Source organism: Pseudopodoces humilis, chromosome 4, assembly GCF_049639895.1.
Source record: "Pseudopodoces humilis isolate 2021_Gansu_Grassland_sample_001 chromosome 4, ASM4963989v1, whole genome shotgun sequence".
NCBI classification, from domain to species: Eukaryota; Metazoa; Chordata; class Aves; order Passeriformes; family Paridae; genus Pseudopodoces; species Pseudopodoces humilis.
In genome coordinates this window covers 42803312-42822986 of record NC_142203.1, presented here as the reverse complement: position 1 = coordinate 42822986, position 19675 = coordinate 42803312, and the positions used below count along the sequence as shown (strand labels likewise).

The following is a 19675-nucleotide window of genomic DNA, read 5'->3' as shown; positions in this document are numbered from 1 at the left end:
AGTAATCTAAAAAGAAATTGTGATACTACAAAAGTGAATTACTCTCCAGAGGCTTTATATTCCACTGTGTACTAAGAAATTAATTTGAATGGGAATAGGAAAGACTGTGGAAGAGAGTAATAATGGTAATGATCAATAAGGTAAACCAAAAATAGAAGAGACAGAACAATGAAACATTACTAGACATCAGAATTCATCATTCATATAGTTAAGAAATCAACTGAGATGTTCTCATGCTTCACTGATACGAATTCATTATGTGGGTTAGGGGTTTTTTCTCATTAGAAAAAATATGCCTCCAAAATCAAGGTCTAACTTGTTTACATTTCTGCAACTTTGTAGTTGCTGAGAAGCAAATACAACAGCATTAGTGTAGATGTAGTATTTGTTGAGTAGTACATGTTCTTATTTTAGGGATTTGTAAAGAGGGAGACCAGAAACCATATCAGCTGCAAAGAGACAAATGTAGCACAAAGAGTTATTGACTTTATCAGCTAGGAATCTTGATACTACTTGACACTCATTCTCAATTACCCCAATTACCATTCTCAATTGTTCCACCTGTTGATTGAAAGCACTAGAAAATATCTCAAGTAAATTAATAGATTTTGTGAACCCACTGAGGTGCAATAAGAATGCTTTAAAGAAATTGACCCTTTTCACCAGACCAAGTTGGTCAGAGCCCCACACAGTCTGGCCTTAAACTCTGCTGGGGAACCGGGCATTCACAGCTTTTCTGCACAACCTGTTCCAGTCCCTCACCACCCTCACAGTAAAGAATTTCTTCCAATGTCTAACATAAACCTCCTTCAGCTCAAAGCCATTTCCTCTCATCCTATTATTACACACCCTTGTAAAGAATCCCTTCCCTGTTTTCTTGCAGGCCCTCTTCAGGTACTGCAAGGCTGCTATAAACTCTTCCTGGAGTCTTCTCTTCTCCAGACTGAACCACCCCAGCTCCCTCAGCTTGTGGTCATGGGAGAAGTGTTCCAGCCCTGTGATCAATGTAATGGCTCTCCCTGGACTTTTTCCAGTGGATCCTTGTCTTTCTCAGGTTGGAGACTACAGAGCTGGATGCAGGTGGGATGTCACCAGAGCAGAAGGACACACTTCCCTCCCTCATCCTGCTGGTCACGCTACCTTTGATGCAGCCCAGGATACAGTTTGCTTTCTGGGCTGTGGGCACACAGTGATCTTTTCATCCACAAACACCTGCAAATCTTTCTTCTCAGGGCTGTCTTCAATCCATTTCCCACTCAGACTGTACTTATGCTTGGGATTGCACCAACTCAGGTGGAAGACTTTGTTGAACTTCATGAGATTTATATGGGCCCATCTCTGAAGCCTGTCACAGTCCGTCTGAATGGCATTCCTTCCCTCCAGTAAGTCAACCATACACACGGCTTGGTGTTGAAAAAGTTGCTGAGGGCGCACTTGAATCCCCCTGTCCATGTTGCCAAGAACAGTGCTGGTCACAATATGTGTTATGAAAGAACATATCTTAGACCTGCATATTTATTTGGGATAATGGGTTTATTTTAGAATCATTGCTACAGCATTGTTACATTAGGAAGTGAGAGAAGTTTCTTGCAGTTTCACCAATCACACAGTGAACCAGAGAATCAAACCAACTGACTCAATTGATCAAACTAATTAATTAGCAGAAAAAAATGTGGAATTACTTCCTGTCTAAATCTGATAACTTGTCTCTAAAACAGAAAGGTCTTGAAGGATCAATCAAAAAGGTTGTGGTACTTCCTCTACTGAATTTAATTTTGGAAATAAATCACACCTAATTTTCAGCATGACTGTCCTGGGGTAACTTTATGATACTGGTATCCCCAGTCGTCTGGTTTATGTTATATATTAAGTTCTGCACCTTTAAGACTGGTTTTGAGAGCAAGAGAGGGGGAAGAAGAAGCGCGCAATTTGTGTTAAGGAAAAACATCACTCCCACACATCCCGCTCCTGGACTGTGGTGTCTGCAGCACGGACAGACAGCGGGACAGAGCTTCTCTCTGGTTCTAGCTAGCTGAGGTAAAGGAGTTCCCTGGACCTTTGGTTTTTTTCCCTCCTTTTTTTCCTCTTAGATCTGTGCAAGCCTGCTCTGGACTGAACACCCAGCCAAACCCCGGGAGCTCACGCCTGGGGCCCACCGGGCCCGGGCCTCGGCACTTTCCAGTGCTGAAAAGACTGATAAGATCCTGAGTGAGCCGAGCTACACCACATGAAAAGGACTTTTCTTCCTAGACTTACCATCCCATCGAACAGCGAGAAGTTTTATTATTTAATATTATTCAATTTCTGTTAAATAAACAGCTTTTTCCACTTCTCTCCAAGATTTTTTTTTTTTTTTTTTCTTCCCTTTTCCAGACCAAGAGTAAGGAAAGGGCATTTCCCTGAAGAAATCCCCATTTGGAGTTTTCCTCCCTAATTTGCCCTAAACTAAGACAATGACCTATCTTTTAAAACCAGACAGGTATAACAATTCTTATTCTTCTTCAATCTTATAATATTGATGGGTGATACTGTCATTGAAGACACTTGAATATTTACGCTTTTCAAACCACTATATTTTAATCTATTTTTCTACCAGCTGGGTGGCATTCAAATCCCTCAACAAATAAGAAAGGAGCAAAGAGAAAAAGAATACGAATACTCTCTTATCTCTTATCCATGGTAATTTACATTAAATCCAGGACCATTTTTCTCTCCTAAACTTTACCAAGATCTGCTAAGCTATCTGATCAAAGCTAGCCTTAATGTGTATCCCAGTAGGTAATTTCCAGAAAGGATTTAAAATTATTCCAGTGAGTTGCTCTGGCCAAGTGTACTATTCTAATTAAATTGCATAGAGAGTGTAGTTTGTGTTTCTACCTACCTTTCCACAAGCTAACATTATATACAGTACTCATAATCCAGAAAGAAAATATTAAACCTTCAGCACCTCTACCTGCTGATTCAACCCAATCTACCCTGCTAAACAAGAAATAGACTGATACACTGAGAAGAATTAGACCTCAGCTTTAAGTGCTCCCACCAAGATCCATGGAAGCACCACCCTCATTCTCAACTATCCTGAAATCAACGTAAAAGGTTATCTTCAATCACCATTAATACTTTCAGCCATTAACATGACTATTCAGAAACAGCATCTATCTTGCCAACACGTGCTGCAAAAAGCTCTAGAGATGGCAGTATGAGAAAAACATCACTATACATGTGGGTTTGTATTTATGTGTTCAACAGATCATGCACACTGACAGCCCTTTGCAGCATTAGTCCTTTCAAATGAATAAATCTGTTTGAAATGGATTAGCCCACTTACTTCCCTGTGCAAGAATAACGGTACTGATACAAATGTAAATTAGGTCTTTCGGTTACACATCACATTCAAAGCAAATGCTTGCATTACAAAGGATATTGATTTGCTCTGAAGGTGTGAAGAGGTTCAGTGGCACAAAATTCTAATCAACACTTGCTGCCATCTTCTGGTTTCCTAAAAATCCACAAAAAGTACTTCTCTTCAAACCCAAATACTTCTTTGGTACATACATAAAACTAAATGTCACTAATCTACTTTCCAATTTCATAAAAATGTTCGTACCTCACAGGTCCAATTCTACAAAACACGTACATGAAATTTTGAAAACAACAAAGCAATAGGAATTAGGGGAAAATATTATTAATGCATAGATGCTAAAAAGAATATATTTGGTAAGTTTTAAGGGACAGATATGCTTTATTATAGAATGCCATTCATGATACACATATAATTTCTTCGTAATTTCTTTCTAATATATTACATGTATTGGTAACATGTATTGGTAACTTAAATTTGCATAAAAAGTAGGTTTAGCAACAAATACACCAAAACAAAGTAAAACACATTTTGGGCTTAAGCCCTTTTGACACTCAGAGCACAGTATGCTTTTGGACACTTAAGGTCAACCTTAATGCAGTACTAGAAGTGGAAGGGGAAATCTGAAAAATTCTAAAGCAGCTTTCAAGGCCCAAATCAACTACAATTTAGCAGGGCAGCATGAAATAGGAGACAAGGTCATAAATTCTGAGGTTCAAAACATCAGAAGACATGGGAGTATAAAACAATGCCACAAAGGTTTGCCAGCTAATTATAAATAAGCTAGATCTGAAAATAGACTAGGACCTTTATTTCTAGGAAAATAGATTAATTAATGTGCACATACAACCAAGTTAATGGTCTGGTAATCCAAAATGCATGCATGATAGTGTACCACAATTTATGAGCATATAATTTTCTTTAGCATGGTGACCTTTTCAAACCTACCTTGTTTAGTTTGAAAATAATACTTTCAATAAATCACTTTTATGGTGGGATAGGAGTGTCCTATTGGATGCTTACAGGCAGGACAGAAGAGGCTGGGAGGTGGCATTTCATGTAAAGACAATAACAGAATCTATAAAGTCTACAGTTGGCAATGGCACAGCTGAGAGACACTGCGTAAGAATCAAGGGATTAACAAATAATGTGGATGTCATTGTGGGAGCCTGCTACAGACCTCTTAGCCAGGACAATAATGCTGACAAATTGTTCTTTGAGGAACTAAAGGACACTTCCAAGTCAGCTGCCCTTGTCCTTGTGGCAGACTTTAAATTGCTAGAAATCAACTGGGAGCGTCACACAGATGGTACAATCCAGGCCAGAAGAATAATAAAAAACCTGTGTGACTGTTGCTCTGAAAACTCAGTTTTCTGAGCTTGCTGACATAGTTTTCTAAAGACTTTCCCAGGACAGTAACTGCAAACTTAAATATGTATACATTCTTTCTGATACAGGTCTTTTGATAGATATCTCTCACGGCTAGTGCAGTTTAGGAAGGTGTTATCCTGACCATCCAATCCCTGGCTGTGGTCAGAAACCTACAAATTCTGAGAGGAGAAATAAAGTTCTCTCTTCCTTTCACCACACCTCGAGCTGTGTTCGTGTGACCTATTTCATGTCCAGAAGCAACAGGTGACAACTTTATAAAAAAGATTCTAAGCCAGCTGATTCAGAATCAGAGAATCACAGAATCATAGAATATGCTGGGTTGGAAGGCACCCATCAAGATCATCAAGTCCAAATCCTGGACCTATGCAGGACACCCCAAGAATTGTACTGTGTGCCCAAGAGCATTGCACAAATGCTTCTTGACAAAGGGAGGGCTGGTGCTGTGATCACTTCCCTGGGGAGCCTCTTTCAGTGCTCAAGCACACTCTAGTGAAGAACCTTTTCCTAATATCCAACCTAAACCTCCCCAGTTCAGCTTCATGCTACTTTATTGAGTCCTGTTGCTAGTCACAGACAGAAGAGACCAATGTCTGCCCCTCCTCTTCCCTTCATGGGGAAGTTGCAGACAATAATGAGGTCTGTCTTCAGTCTCCTCTTCTCTAGGCTGAACAGACCAAGTGACTTTAGTCACTCCTCATACAGCTTCACCTCAAGGTCCTTCACCATCTTTGTAGTCTTTCTTTGGATGCTCTCTAATACTTCCAATACCTTATATTTTTTGCAGTGCTCAAACCAGCCCCAGCACTGGCAGTGAGGCTGCCCCAGCTCAGAGCAGAGCAGGACAATCCCCTCCCTTGCCCGGCTGGTGATGCTGTGCATGATGCCCCCCAGGACAGGGTTGGGGCACTGCTGGCTGCCAGGGCACTGCTGGCTCATGTTCAGCTTTCTGTTAAACAGGATCCCCAGGTCCCTTTCTGCAGGGCTGCTGTCTCATTCCCCAGTCTGTCTGTACATCCAGGATTGCACCATCCCAGGTGCGGAATCCAGCCCTTTCCCTTGTTTGATTTCATAGGGCTGGTGATTGCCCAGCCCTTTAATACGTCGAGGTCTCTCTGAAGTGCCATTGTAGTACAAGTGCCTATACACCTATTTGCTATAAAAAAGCTCATACACAGAACTGCAGGATTCAGGTTTGCCATTTAAGCCATGCAGTCCAAGTATGTTCATTTAGAACAACAGAGTGAATAACACTGCTGAAAGACTGCAGTTATCGTAGGAAGGAAGGCATAGCAATGATAGCTCTAGTCCCTCTGGACTGAGTAGAGATGGCTAGCTGATGCCCCATTTCAGTAGGGGCAGTCATGGTTCACATTCAGATGTAACTTTGAAGAAGTGTTTTGCAAGGGCTTATCTTCAGGGACTCTACAAAGAGAGCCATACATATCAACGACTTTCAAAAGGGGACACAAATGTGACATTAGTCCCTAAGACTTCTAGAAATTATTTTTAGTATCTTCATTCTCTTAATTATCCTGTAGACATGCATAACATGCAGGATAAACATGCAAGAATATATTTGCAATAAGTTCTCTCTTCTCTTTTACATGTGGCACCTAAGAATAAACATGGGAAAATCACATAATCTTTATTTAATTCCATACAGATAATACCCATTCAATGCTAGATGATTGCTGTCCTGCCAAGGGTGCTTTACAAACACCAATTCCACCCCAACTATCCAAGGCTAAGTCCAAATGCAACTACTTTCATGTTGCAAAAATTCACATTTTCCATGTGCACCTCATTTAAAAAGGAAAATATAATAATTTAAAATTATTAATATTAACTGTAACTATTTTTTGAATGTAAACTATCACAAAATCCTTTGAGCCCAACAATCCAATGCGTGTTGGAAACAGCACAGAAATCTGGGTACAGCCACCAGATGGTGCCACCTCCATCACTTAAGGGAGGGAGATCTCTCCCGCACTCCAAATGTGCTTCACATAACCAGCAAAATCGCTCATTCGCTCCAACTCCTGCTATCATGGGAGTACAAAACCAAATGCCAACTTCAATATCCAGAGTGATCATTATGGTTAAGACTTCTCAGTAGCTTTTGAGCTTTGTCACTCTCTCTGTCTTTTCTGCAAAACAATCACAGCAATGCACACTTCATGATAAAGAGTTGTATTTCTGGTTTGATGTGCCAGTTTTGGCATGCTGGTTTTGACTGAGATAGAGCTAATTTTCTCCACAGTAGCTGGCGTAGGGTTAAGTTTTGGATATGTGCTGGAAACATTGTTGCTAACTCAGGGATGTTTTATTTACTGCCAGCAGGGCCTACACGGAATTTTTCTGCTCCTCAGGGCACCCCACCAGTGAGTGGGCTGGGGATGCACAAGGAGCTGAGAGAAGACATAGCCAGGACAACTGAACCCAGCTGATCAAAGGGATATTCCTTTGGATATCTGCTGGGGAAGAAGGAAGAAGTGGGGACTTGTCTTCCCATGTCACTGCTACATGTGATGGAGCCCTGCTTTCCTGGAGGTGGCTGAACACCTCCTTGTCCATGGATAGTGATGAATTAATTCCTTGTTTTGCTTTGTTTGAGTGCATGGTTTGTGCTTTACTTATTAAACTGTCTTCACCTCAGCTCATGAGTTTTCTCACTTACGATTCTCTCCATCCTGCTGCAGGGGAGTGAGTGAGCAGGTGGGTGGCACTTAGTTGCCAGCTGGGATTAAACCTTTATGTTTGGTCAACTGAAAAAGGTGAACAAATACTTTACCATATGCTGACCTTCAGATCTGACACCACACACATTCTCTCTCACCTCCCTTCCTACTTTCCCCATCAAGACATCATTTAGCAGACTCAAGAGTCATACAGATTAAATCTAGCATACTGACTACTGTTTGACTACTACTGCTACTACCAGCCTTGAGCATTACCAGTGTGAAGCCGCATTAGCACAATGATATCACCTGACTGAGGTTCAGTAGCACAACTGAAGTGTAAATGCAGTACAGAAGTACAGGCTTCATTGAAGACTTGTGCTTTGTGTTTATTTATTAAAACATCAATAAGATGTTAAATAATTACATATCGTGTATGATACGTAGCAAAGTTCCACACATTGGGCAGAATATGCAGCATGTTGTGAGTATTTGTCTGTGTAGCACAGTGGGAATGTGCACTGGGGTTGAATACATGAAGCTGTGTTGTAATAAAAAAAATAAAAAGATGAGGATGGTCAGTAAGTTCTGTGAATTGATTTCTTGAAACTAAGGAAATAACATATACCTGCTCTTTGTAACAAAAAAGAGGTCTGAGTCATACAAAACATCAGATAGCGTGCCCTGAGCAGCTCTGTCAATAGTATTTGTATCCTTAAAATAATAATTTTATTTACGCATTCTCTTGTGCAAATTTGTCATGTCAAATACAGATTACTTTTATTTTTAGTATTCAGAGTTGCCCTGTTGGGTTCCTGATGCCATTTATACTGGAATAAGTGGCAGCACATTTGTTTACTTTGCTAATAAGAGAATCACTTGGAATGACACTAATGCTGCTCTTCCAAAACCAGAAAGTAAAACAAATGCTACTGCAAAACTTGGCTGTTCGGGAACTTTAGAGTATGTGTGATGGTCTCTAGGGAAGTGCTACTTTTACAGTGAATTGCTAAAGTTGTCTTTAGCAATTTTGCCTTTTTTTCTGCCTTTTTTTTCAATTTGAACCCTTCAGAGTTGCTCTTTCCCCATATTTTATCTATACTGGAACAGTAAGGATCAGGATAGAGCTCTCAAAATCCTGTGAGAAATACAGTAGGAATAGGTGTGATATGAGTCTAACAATTCAAAGGATGAAAGGTCTCAACATTTCAAGCGCTTTAATAGTGAAGCAACTGTTGTACTATGTGTGTTCAAATTGAGTAGCCTCATTCCCTTTTCACTGTCAACTCCATTTTTTTATGTATATGATAACACTTAGGCTTCAGTGAAACTGCATAGTTAAGGAGAGTAAAAGATGCTTTGATAGGCTTCAGTAATCAAAGACCTAGAAAAGTAGTGGAGCAAGAACTAAGGGTGGAGACAGCATCTCTCAAATGGCATAAATCAAAGAAGGGGTCCTTTATCTGTGAACTTTTTGGATGGACTACTGGTTGTTCATTATATATACATGTATAAAACTGTAAATCCTTTAAACCAATTTGATGGAAAAAAATACTGCTATTATTAAAAAAGTGTCAAAAGTTTTTGTCTGTCTGAAACCATAATCCATAGATTTGGAATTGTATATCAGCGTGGTTTTTTGTGTGTTCATTTTTTTGGGAAAAAAACCAACCTGACTATATGTCTGTAAGACTTCTTCATATTGTTTCAGTTTCCATTCAGATTTTTTTCTCCTTTTTTGCAGGCTCTTACTTTACAACAATTCTACATAATTCCCTCAAACAAAAACATTTCTCCTTCCACCACTTGTAAACCCTGGATATATGCCTACTCTGAGAAGGATAAACTGCAAAATCCATGAATAATGCTTATGTGAGAAGATGATGGGGTAGAAAGATAATGGTATGGAACTCACAGGGGAAAATACAGTTGCTAATGCCCAGATAGAATGTGGCCAGCATATCTAACCTTTCACACACAATACAGTCTCAGGGGAAGGAAATAAAGGAAGGGTGGAGTGGGGCACCATGGCCAGACTCTGTTGACACCCTTGCAGAGGAGGGAGGAACTTGGTGGTACTTCCAGCTGATAAAGTGCACAGCAGCTGAAAACCAAGAGAGATAAGGAAAAACGTCCAGCTGTTGAATCAGCAACTGTGGTGAAATCACTCTCCTTGGACTAACACATGCCCCCATATCAAGGTTATGTCTGGTACTATACTGAGATACTATACTTGGAGGCTGCCAAGGTACAGCCAGCCCTCACTGAGTAGGATGATTATACTCACTCAAGCTCCACCAAAATGTAAAGAAATAGTATAAATATGAGTTAAGAATGAGAAGAAGTAAGCGAAGACTACATTGTAACTTCTGGGATCAGTTGATAGGTTTCATCCTAATACCTCTGTTCAAAATAATGCAGAACTATGCCTACTAGAAATGCAAGTATTCTACTTTATTTCATATCTGCTCAAAGGGAAGATGATGCCCTTTATCAAGAGAAAATTTTCCGATTAATAATAATTTCTGGCAGTAAATTTGTTTTGATTGAAATCAAGGCTTTACTTGTAATGCCTTGTGTTGCCTCACACATACTTTGATGAGTAATGAAAAAGGCAAGGACATGTAACACAATATGCTCAGTGTCAGTTTTAAGTTCATTCTGCAATGCTATTTCCAGATGGTAAAACATGTGTATTACTTTGCACATGCAACAAAGTATTTCCAATTCTGATTTTTTTTTCTAAGTCATATTACTTTTTAGTGCTTATAAATGATTTACCAAATGTGAAATGAAATGCAAATTCAGATATCTGGTGTAAATTTTATATATTTAAATGAAATATAAAGACAGTATTCATAATGTTAAGTATGGTACTTCATGAGATTTTAAATTAACTAGAAAATCTCCCAATATGCCAAATCTCTTAGAGAGACATGTTTTGTCTACTGCCATGTTAGACTACAATTCTGAACAAAGCTTGAAGATCAGGGTCTTCTCAGAGACAATGATGAAAAGGCTAGTGGACTTCTAAAGTTTCTATTTTACCAAACCACTGAATGCACTCCTTTGATGATGACAGGAAGAATATAATTACTCTCTAGTTTATTCCTTGAACTGCAAGAACTGGCTTTAAAATTTAGTTGAAGTGTTTTACTGATAAGAAGACCTTGGAGTTTTTAGTGCATAGCATGAGTAGGTAAAAAATTCTGGGTTTGTCTTTGGAGTTCAAAATCTTTAAGCAGTTCATGCTCAGTATGACAGACTTACTAAGATTACCACACATTTTAGCACTAACTACATTGCAGCATGTGTAACTGAAGGACTGTACAACTTACACATTTCACCTTGTACTGAGAAAAGGTTTGTGTAAGTAGAACAAACATTCCACCATGATTCAGCTGATTTTGAAGGAGATTCAAAACCAGATGACTCTGAAAGATTTAGAAACAAGGCACCCCTGTGGTATGTGGTTTTGTTGCAGTTACATTCTAAAATTCTCCAAGAAATAGTTCAAAAATTTTGAAAGCCCTGCAAGATTAGGCTTTTGGGTTTTCAGGGACACACTAAGGAGGTTCACAGTTCATCCAGCTCTAGTAACTGCACTTCACACTTCTTTGAATTAAAAGCATTTTGAAAGCACTATCTGCAACATGGAAGAAACAAGAATGAGAACATTCATATTTATAGACATGAATATACAGAGAATCATGGCAGTATGCCTAAAGTTAAGTAACTTCATTAAACACTGGAAATTAGAAGTTTTTGAGGAGAGTAAAACCAAGGAGAAACATCTTTTACACTGGATTCTGTTTTGTTGTTTGGTTTTTTGTTGTTTTTTTTTTTTTTTTCTTTTAATGAGAAAATCTACTTTCCTGAACTTTAGTATGCAGCTGAGAAGGATGCTTGTGATTGTCCTGAAGCAGAGGTGCTTCCCAGGGTGGGGCCCATTGGAGGTCTTCTCCCAAATTTGCCCTAAACCAGGACAAGAGAACAACACTTACCCTGCAGATGACCCGCTGTCCTGGCAGACCTGTGGGGTCCTGAGTCACTTCAATAGAAGTCTTAGCAGTCTTCACACAGAAGGTAGCAGAAAGTTGACATGGAATCTCTCATTGTCACAGAGAAGTCTGCGGCCTCCAGGCTCAGCCTGCAGAAATTCTATGAGCAGGAAACCCAGAAACTTTGTTGCTAACATCCAGCCACATTTTACACAGCTTTGTCACAAGTGTGAAGCCCCATCAAGCACTTCAGAAGCTCTGGTTACAAAAGTGGGAAAAGCAGAGTTATTACTAATTGATTTCAATTGAGACTGCAGGAACATACAGAACAAGAGTTCAAGTAAAAAAACTGCTGTCCATGTGGCTCTGATTGTCATGTTGGCTCTGATTGTGTCATGTATATAGTCAGAGTTCCAAAATTTTGTGGAAATGCCAGGGAGAAACTTTGGTTCATGGGACTGGACAGATGCCCCACAGATGGCCCACTGTTTGGTGCACCCTGTTCCTTACTTCTCAGATACTGATCCAGCCTGGGCTTGAAGTTACACTGCTCCTGCTAGTGCTAGCTGTGGAACATGAAGAGGAATAAAAGGAAAAAAGATGGAACGCCATACCTTGATGGGCCTGAAAATGTTATGGATTTCTTAGCTGGTAAGAGTCACTAGTAGGAAACACATGCTTGTCCATGGTCACCTGCCCTAGGCCTAGCAGTTTATCAGCAGTAAGCAGTTTTTCTCAGGTGGAGAGCTTCTAGAACAGCTAGTTGCTGTGGAAGATTCACCCACACTTTGTGAATTCAAAAAATCCATCATACCATAAAATTTTCTTTGCAATAACAAAATAAAAATTGTATCACTTTGATCAAAAGAAACAGTACTTGACCTAGGACATTCCTGTTCCCCTGACTTCAGAATATGTTTTCCAGAATATTTGAACAAGACAAATTTTATCCACACCCTAAGGAGCTGTAGACTTACAAAGTAAAGTTACTTTGGGAAACTGACTGGTAGAAAATACTCCTGAAGACACATAATGCCAAAGCCTAACTTTGGAATTGTAAATGGACAGGAGTAGATTCGACATCTAGCTTTTCCACAACTAAATAGGAAGATACATGACTGAGTCACAAAATAAAGCCTTGTGTTCATACTTTTCTCTAGAGATAGCTTATAAGAAATATGTCTGGCTTTGTGAAAGAAATTTATAGGAAATCAGCTGCATAGATATTCTCGTGTATGTGTATTAGTGCATGGACACAGTTACATTTGGCATGCACAAGTTGCTGATCACATTTTGGTTTTATTGGTCCAATTAATCTCTTTCTAATGTAGTTGTGGTGGTGTGGTTTTGTTTTGTTTTTGTTTTTCTATACTGCTGTTTTTCAAAAGAAAAAGATGCTAAACCCAAGAAGTGGAAATGCTGAGATTGTAATTTTTCTAAACAATACAAAGTAACTTCAGAGGAACCTAAGCCTCAATAAGGCAGTGCATTTTTTGTTTTCTGTTATCATTCTTCAGTATCAGTCTTTCCCCTTTCTTCTGTTAATAAAGGACAATATCATCCCTGATAAAAATGTATGTCTTTATATCAAGATACTTATTTACAAATTATTTTATTCTGCATATTGGGTGGATGCAAGGCTGGTGTGGCAGGTTGTGGAAAGCAGGCTTATAAATCCCATAGTGAAAGGAAAGGTCAGAAGTGGTAGGCAGCATTCTTTTATTTCTGTAAAAAGGAGTGAAAAGGTGTATTATATACGGTAATTTTCTCATTCCTTTTCCCTCAATGGTTTAATTTTTTACATTAAATACAAAGGTTCAGCAACACTGATAGAAGTGAGGCATCTAGGAAGTCCAGCAGCTCACTTCAGTGATTCACTGAAGCCACTGGCTGTGAAGGGCCTTCAGTCCTATCAGTGAAAGTCTCTGGTGTTGGGACTATGACTGTCAGGGAGCCTTATGAATGGTCAGACCAGGAAGTTTCCTTGAAAAACCTTGCGACTGCAGGGGTCCTCAGCATAGCCACTCAGGGCAAACATGGCCCAGTTATTTCCTTGTGATTCAGCTGACACCCAAGCCAGAAAACAGACTGGGAGTCAAGCTCTTTGGAGGGATCAATTAAATTCAATTTGTTTTAGGCACTATGCCAGTAATAGCTCAGCCATTTATCAACAGCTCAAGAGACGCCATAATTTCTACATTTGCCTAGCCTGGGGGAGAAAAATACTCAAAAACTGTCATGGCTATGCCACTTTTAAATCCTTTGGACAAACTGATGGATTCATTCAGTGGGGAGCAAAAAGATGATTGAGGGACTGGAGTACCGCTCTTATGAGGGAAGGTTGAGGCAGTTGGGCCTGCTCAGCCTCAAGAACAGTTGACTGAGAAGAGACCTTATCAATGTCTGTGAGTATCTGAAGGGAAAGTGTCAGTGCGTGGATGCAGGCTCTGCTCGGTGGTGCTGGGCAACAGCACAAGAGTCAATGGGCAGAAACGGATGTGTACGAGAAGCTCCGCCTGAACATGAAGAATAGCTTCTTTACTGTGTAGTGACAGAGCACTGGAAAAGATTGCCCAGAGAGGCTGTTGAGTCTCCCTCACTGGCGATATTCAAGAAAAACCTGGTCGCAATCCTGTGTCATGTGCTCTGGGATGACCCTGCTTAAGCAGGGAGATTGGGCCAGATGAGCCCCTGTGCTCCCTTCCAACCTGACCCACTCTGTGATAACTCGTACCTCTACAAGAGCAGACAGCTAAACCGCATACGCAGCAACCCCGGGAAGAAAGGCCAGAGCCAGGCGGACCTACGCAACCCCCACCGGCTTCCGTAGCCTCGGACAAGCCGCGCCCCTTTCTCGCCGCGCCCGCAGCCGGGAGGGGCGGGCGGGGCGGGGGCCGCGCTGGGCCGCCCCCTCGAGCCGCGAGGCGGGGCGGGGACCGGCAGGAGCCGAGGCGGCGGCGCTGCGGCCGGGCGGCGCTGCGGCCGGGGGGTCACGATGGTGTTTGAATCCCTGGTCGTGGACGTCCTGAATCGTTTCCTTGGAGACTACGTGGTGAACCTGGACAGCTCCCAGCTGAAGCTGGGCATCTGGGGAGGTACGGGCCTGGCCCGCCGCGGGGGAGCCGCCTGCCTGTCCTCGTGCCGCCGCGTGCCTTCCTGCCCGGCCGGGCTCGCCCTGCCGCCCACTCAAGGGAGGAGGCCAGGGTGGCGTCCCCTGGGCGCTGCCGGGCTGAGCCGGGCCGGCCCGGGCCGGCCCGGCCCGCCTGCCCACCCGACAACTCTGCCTCCGCTCCACCTGCCCGTCCGCTTAAAAATAGCCGCGGGGGCGGTGTCCGTGGAGCAGCCGGCTGCGGCAGCGGGGGGCGGCGGGAGGAGCTGCAGAACGGGGACAAGGAAAACCGGGCGAAGTGCTGGAGGCACATGAACGGCCCTCCTGTTTTGTTTTTCTATACGGAGCCACCCGTGCTGTCTCCTAGCTGGGGACGGACCTTGGCTGGCCGCGGTCTCTCTGGTGCTCGCGGAAAGTTTGGGAATTAGTGGGCGGGAGCCTGTCCTGGCTCTGGGAATGCGAAACTGAGCTGGTTTACGGGCGTTTTCCATGCCCGGAAATAAACCGTGCATGGACGCCAAGGGTTTTTGACGGCGTTTTAGCTACAGGGTTTGAGTGCTTGTGGGGGTGAAGTGGCCTTTCCGCGAACGGCAGTGACATCCCGTTTGTTCTTGGCGCTGTCATCTGTAGGTCTGGAATAGCTGTTATTTTTAGCCTTAAAGAACCTGGAGTAGATATTGCCTTCGGTGTTTGCAGAGGCGCTGCCCAGCTGTGCTAGGCGAGGTAAGCAGTGGTCTGTAGAATTAAGTTAACATACCAGTTCTGAGGGCAGTAAAGTGTTCTGTTTGAATGTGCGCTCCTGAGGTCCCTTTAGTAAGGTGCCTACAAGAAAACAGCACCAGAGGTCTGTCAGACACAGGCCATGAACAGATGCCTGTGCAGTGACCACTGCTGGCTCAGTTTCGAATGTGCATCCCAGGTGTCCGCAGCATCAGCAAAAGCAAACGCAGAGGTTCAAGGTTTTTTTACAGCTGCATTCATACAGTAGGTGTGAAACATCCTCGAGGTATTTGCCTACCTACAGTTCCATTCCTAGGCATTCATATACATTAACCAGATATTGTAACCTCCTCCTGAAGCTTTTTTGCATCATGGACATTTTTGTTTTCATGCTTGTCTTCTGAAATTGTGTCCTTATTTATTTTCATTTCTGCAGAAAATTAATTTCTGAATTTTCCTTCAGATAGTCTAGGCATTTATAGTATCTTTGTGAAGTTCAGTCTCTGTAAAGAGTCTTAACAGAGCAACAGCGCAGGTAACTGCTGAAGACATTGTACTAGTTCTTAACCTATAGCAGTAAGGCTTAATATTGCACATCTCTTACTGGTTAGTTGAGTTGTGTTTGAAAGGTTTGACTAATTGCACCTTTCAGCAAAACTGTGTCAGACTAATTGCTTGATTTGTGTACTGAAGTTCCCATAGTTTCTACTTTCTGTTCAGCGAAAACAGACAGAATATTTAATGAAAAATGTGGAACACTGTATATGTTTTGGGCAATGTTTATACATTTAAAAAAAAGGTAAAAGCTTCTTTTTCCAGATCTTTAGGTTGCTGATGGTTAGTCATGGCACTTTATGCCTCTGTGAAACAACTGTTAACAGATTAGATGCACACTGTCTCAGTTTAAAACAACTAAAAAGAAACCAAAACAACCCAACCAAAACAAAAACTAAAAAAACACCCTCAATTTTACTTTGAGGTTTTGATATTCAGCTGTCATATTTTTTCATGTCTGTGGAACTTGGTTTTCTTGTTTATTATTTAGTCTTTAAGAAGCTCTCTTATTTTAGAGATTTTAGATATTTTTATTTAAATTAAATTTCTTGCTTCTCTAGTGCCTATGTATTAGAATAAAATTATTTTTTGCCTACATAGCTTGTTGACTTGTTTGTAGTGTATACTGTTGTATGGAGCTACCTATGTCTTGCTCTAAGAGAGTCAGAACTGCTGTGTAGCATTGGTGAGGCATCACCTGTGGAGTTTTATTTTTTCCTGGTCTACCACGTGATGCTTTTTTTTTTACTTAAATTGTGTTTAATGGTCTGTACATTTGCAATATTTCTTTCATTTCAAATATCTCAAAGGACCTAGAAATTGCATTCTGCCATATAAAAGGCAGTGATTATTAGCAATAACAGCAGTAGAATACTGTTTTTATTTGGAGTGCATCATTAATTAACAGATCCCTACACTCACAATAGACTGCTCTAAAGTCTATTGATAATTTTTTTAGCTTGATAATTACTAAAATTCTGCAACTAATGTATTTTTTTAAAAAGTACTATTTTTGCCTTCATATTTTGTGTAGACTTAATAGTTTTTAATGCTGGTCTGCATGCTCTGAAAGCATTTCCATTACAGCTATGTGTTTTCTTACAGTGTTTGTCTTTCTCTGACTTGCTGAATTTTACAAAAATCATGTACTAGTAAAATTAAATTATTTCAAATCCACCAAATTAAAAGAAAAAAAAAGGGAAGTTTTTTTTCTGTTTAATAAATCATCACTGCTTTTTGCTAGAGCGTTGCAAATGATATATGTATATATCTGTGTCTGTATTAATGTGTTAAGACTTTACATATATGTAATGTCTTAAGTTTTAAAAGGCATGTATTTTTTTGCCTCTGAATGATTAAAAACCCAAGTAATTTATTTTAAAAGCCTATAGGGAGCAAATCATGACCTTGTGGTATTTTATAGCTAGCCTGTCTAAATTAAGTCTGGTAACTTCTTTGTAGACTGAATATGTATAGATTTTACATATTTTCAGCCTCTGTAAATTGAAAGCTTTATTAATGACTTTTTAATGAGCATGCTTAATATTCACCTTGGTTTTGATAAATGAGAGAATTCATCATGCAGTATTAAAGCTATTTCATATTCAATCTGTGTAGTAAAGTTGTGTGATGACGCTGCTCCAGAAAAATATATGAACACATTAATAATTCCAGAAATGCTTTGATTTTTTTGTTGTTGTTGTTGTAAAAAACTCTCAGATTGAAGGGTAAGAATTTAGACTATCTTAATATTGAAAAAAGATGTGATATCTAAAAACTGATGGCTGAGAATGTTGCAAGAACTGAATGATCTGAAATAGAAAAGGCAGAGCAGAAAGTTGAAGGTAGCTCAATCTATGCAGATAAAAAAAGGTAATTTGAACATGTAAAGCCAATACTGGAAAAGTCAAGGCTCAGAAAAAAGTGTAATGGGAGAAAATCATTTGCCTAAGGAACTCCATTAATATGAAGCAAGGTAAAAGACTGCTTCTGTTAGACAGCCATCAGAGAAGGCTATTGGATGGCTGATGCTGGGAAGGACAGTGTCTTTTTTAACCTATTTTTGTTTGGTGTTCACTAAGAAAGGTAGTTTCAATGAGGTGTATTAACAAGTGTACAAATACTTGGCTTAGATAAACAAGTTAGATTTGAATGCCCTAGACCTGATCTAGTTAACTGGTCAAGTTGAAATACCTGAAAAGATGCTTGCAGAAATGTGAGATGTATGCAGAAATGAAGTGCCAGTGAGGTTTCCAGTGTTGAGAGACCAAACAATTGTTTTATTACATTTCATGATGCTATTATTTTCTTTTGACTATGTCTAAATAATTTTTCTGTGTCTTGCTCAGACCCTCTGTACTGCCCTTTAAAAAGATTAATTCTAGGTTGACTTGGCATACTTACTTATTAGGTAATGTCTCAAGCATGTCTTAATGCAACTTATTATTTAAATAGCTGGTGTCCCTTTTTGGGTCAGCTCTGTTAGTAAGATGATATTGGCAGATAATTGGAATGTTTGTGAGTACATAAACACTTTTTTTTTGTTTTTTTTTTTTTTTGGCTACAACTATTATTGTGAAAGACAAATACTTTTGTGTACCTTGTCTTGTCTATACAGGTCTTATCTATACTGTCTATAGCAGGTGCTATCTGCTCCCCGCCCTTACAAAATGGTAATTTGAATTCACTTGAGGGATCCATAATGTCTAGTAGTTTTTGCTGTCTTTCGTGATCTATTTTACAGTAAATGTCAATAAACAAGGTATTTGGCAGACACTGATCCTCAAAGGCTTACAGCTTGTCTCTAGACGGTATGCTTAAACAGAAATAATTAACAGCACAAACACAAGTGGGAAATGACTAGCAAAGGCAGCTGTTTGTGTTAAATGATCAGAGGTGTTCACAAGCAGACAATGCTGTTGGAAAAATGCAGAAATTTTGTGAAAATATTTGAACAGGAGTGTTGGGTGCTGATCAGATATTAGCTAAGGTATTTGCATTTTCTGATCTTTCATCTCACTCTCATCTGCTTTCCTTCCCCTGCCCCTTTATTTACAAGACAGCAGAGAGTGATCAATTAGGTAAAACCTGCAGGATTTTTATATAGATTAATTTTCTTTCCCCCCCTCATCTTCTTTTTTCAACCATAACAAAATTTCAGTTAGACCTTTTTGGTGAAATAGTTTACTAGATCTCTTTTTGCAAGCTGAATCATTCATAGTAGATGTTGGTTCATGCACAGAAATTCATGAAGTTATTTTGAGTATCTAAAATTAAAGCTATAAACTGATTAATTCTAGAATTTTGACAGCTGTTTTATTTTGTTGAATCATTCACATTGTCCAGAGCTCAGTAAATCTAAAAATTTCCTTTATAATGTAGCCTAAAAAAATTCTAGACTTTGCTATAGATATTTATAACTGTTCTGGCTTTTATTATTGATTTGGCTGGTAGCCTGCATGTTTAATCCTACATATTTATATAACTCCAACTACTTGTATGCACAGTTTCTAAGGTTGCTTAGCTGGGTGTTTTTTAATCATACCTTGGATTCATTTCTGACATCAAAACATCTAGTTGCTCCCAAGAGGGGAACACCAGCCCTGCCAAAAAACCCCCAACCAACCATCAGCAAAACTGACAATTGAATCTTGATGTATTTTTTTATTTTTGCAATTAAAATCTAGTGTCAGTACTCACAGACTAATTCACTAGCTATATTATGCCCTGTAACTAGGGTTTGTTCCCTGGCTTTCCTGCTTCTGTTTGTGGGGGCTTTCGGTTTTTTTGCCTCCCATCCCCAGCAGAATGGTCAGGATTCAGTGTAGTTGCACTTAGATATACATTTCATTGCAAGGGA

The 19675-nt window shown here is 40.1% G+C and overlaps 1 protein-coding gene across 4 annotated transcripts in view; it reads left to right on the top strand.

The window, feature by feature from the left end:
- The first annotated feature begins 14378 nt into the window (after positions 1-14378).
- The window catches only part of VPS13A (vacuolar protein sorting 13 homolog A), a 111488-nt gene continuing 106191 nt past the window's right edge, over positions 14379-19675 (top strand). For all 4 annotated transcript variants that reach the window (XR_001331455.2, XM_088054416.1, XM_005522646.3 and 1 more), the window contains exon 1: positions 14379-14527. Coding sequence is in view for 3 of the 4 variants with exons in the window: in XM_088054416.1 (XP_087910542.1) it covers positions 14428-14527 (100 nt within the window). In the remaining variant the exon portion in view is untranslated. The remainder of the gene's footprint in view (positions 14528-19675) is intronic.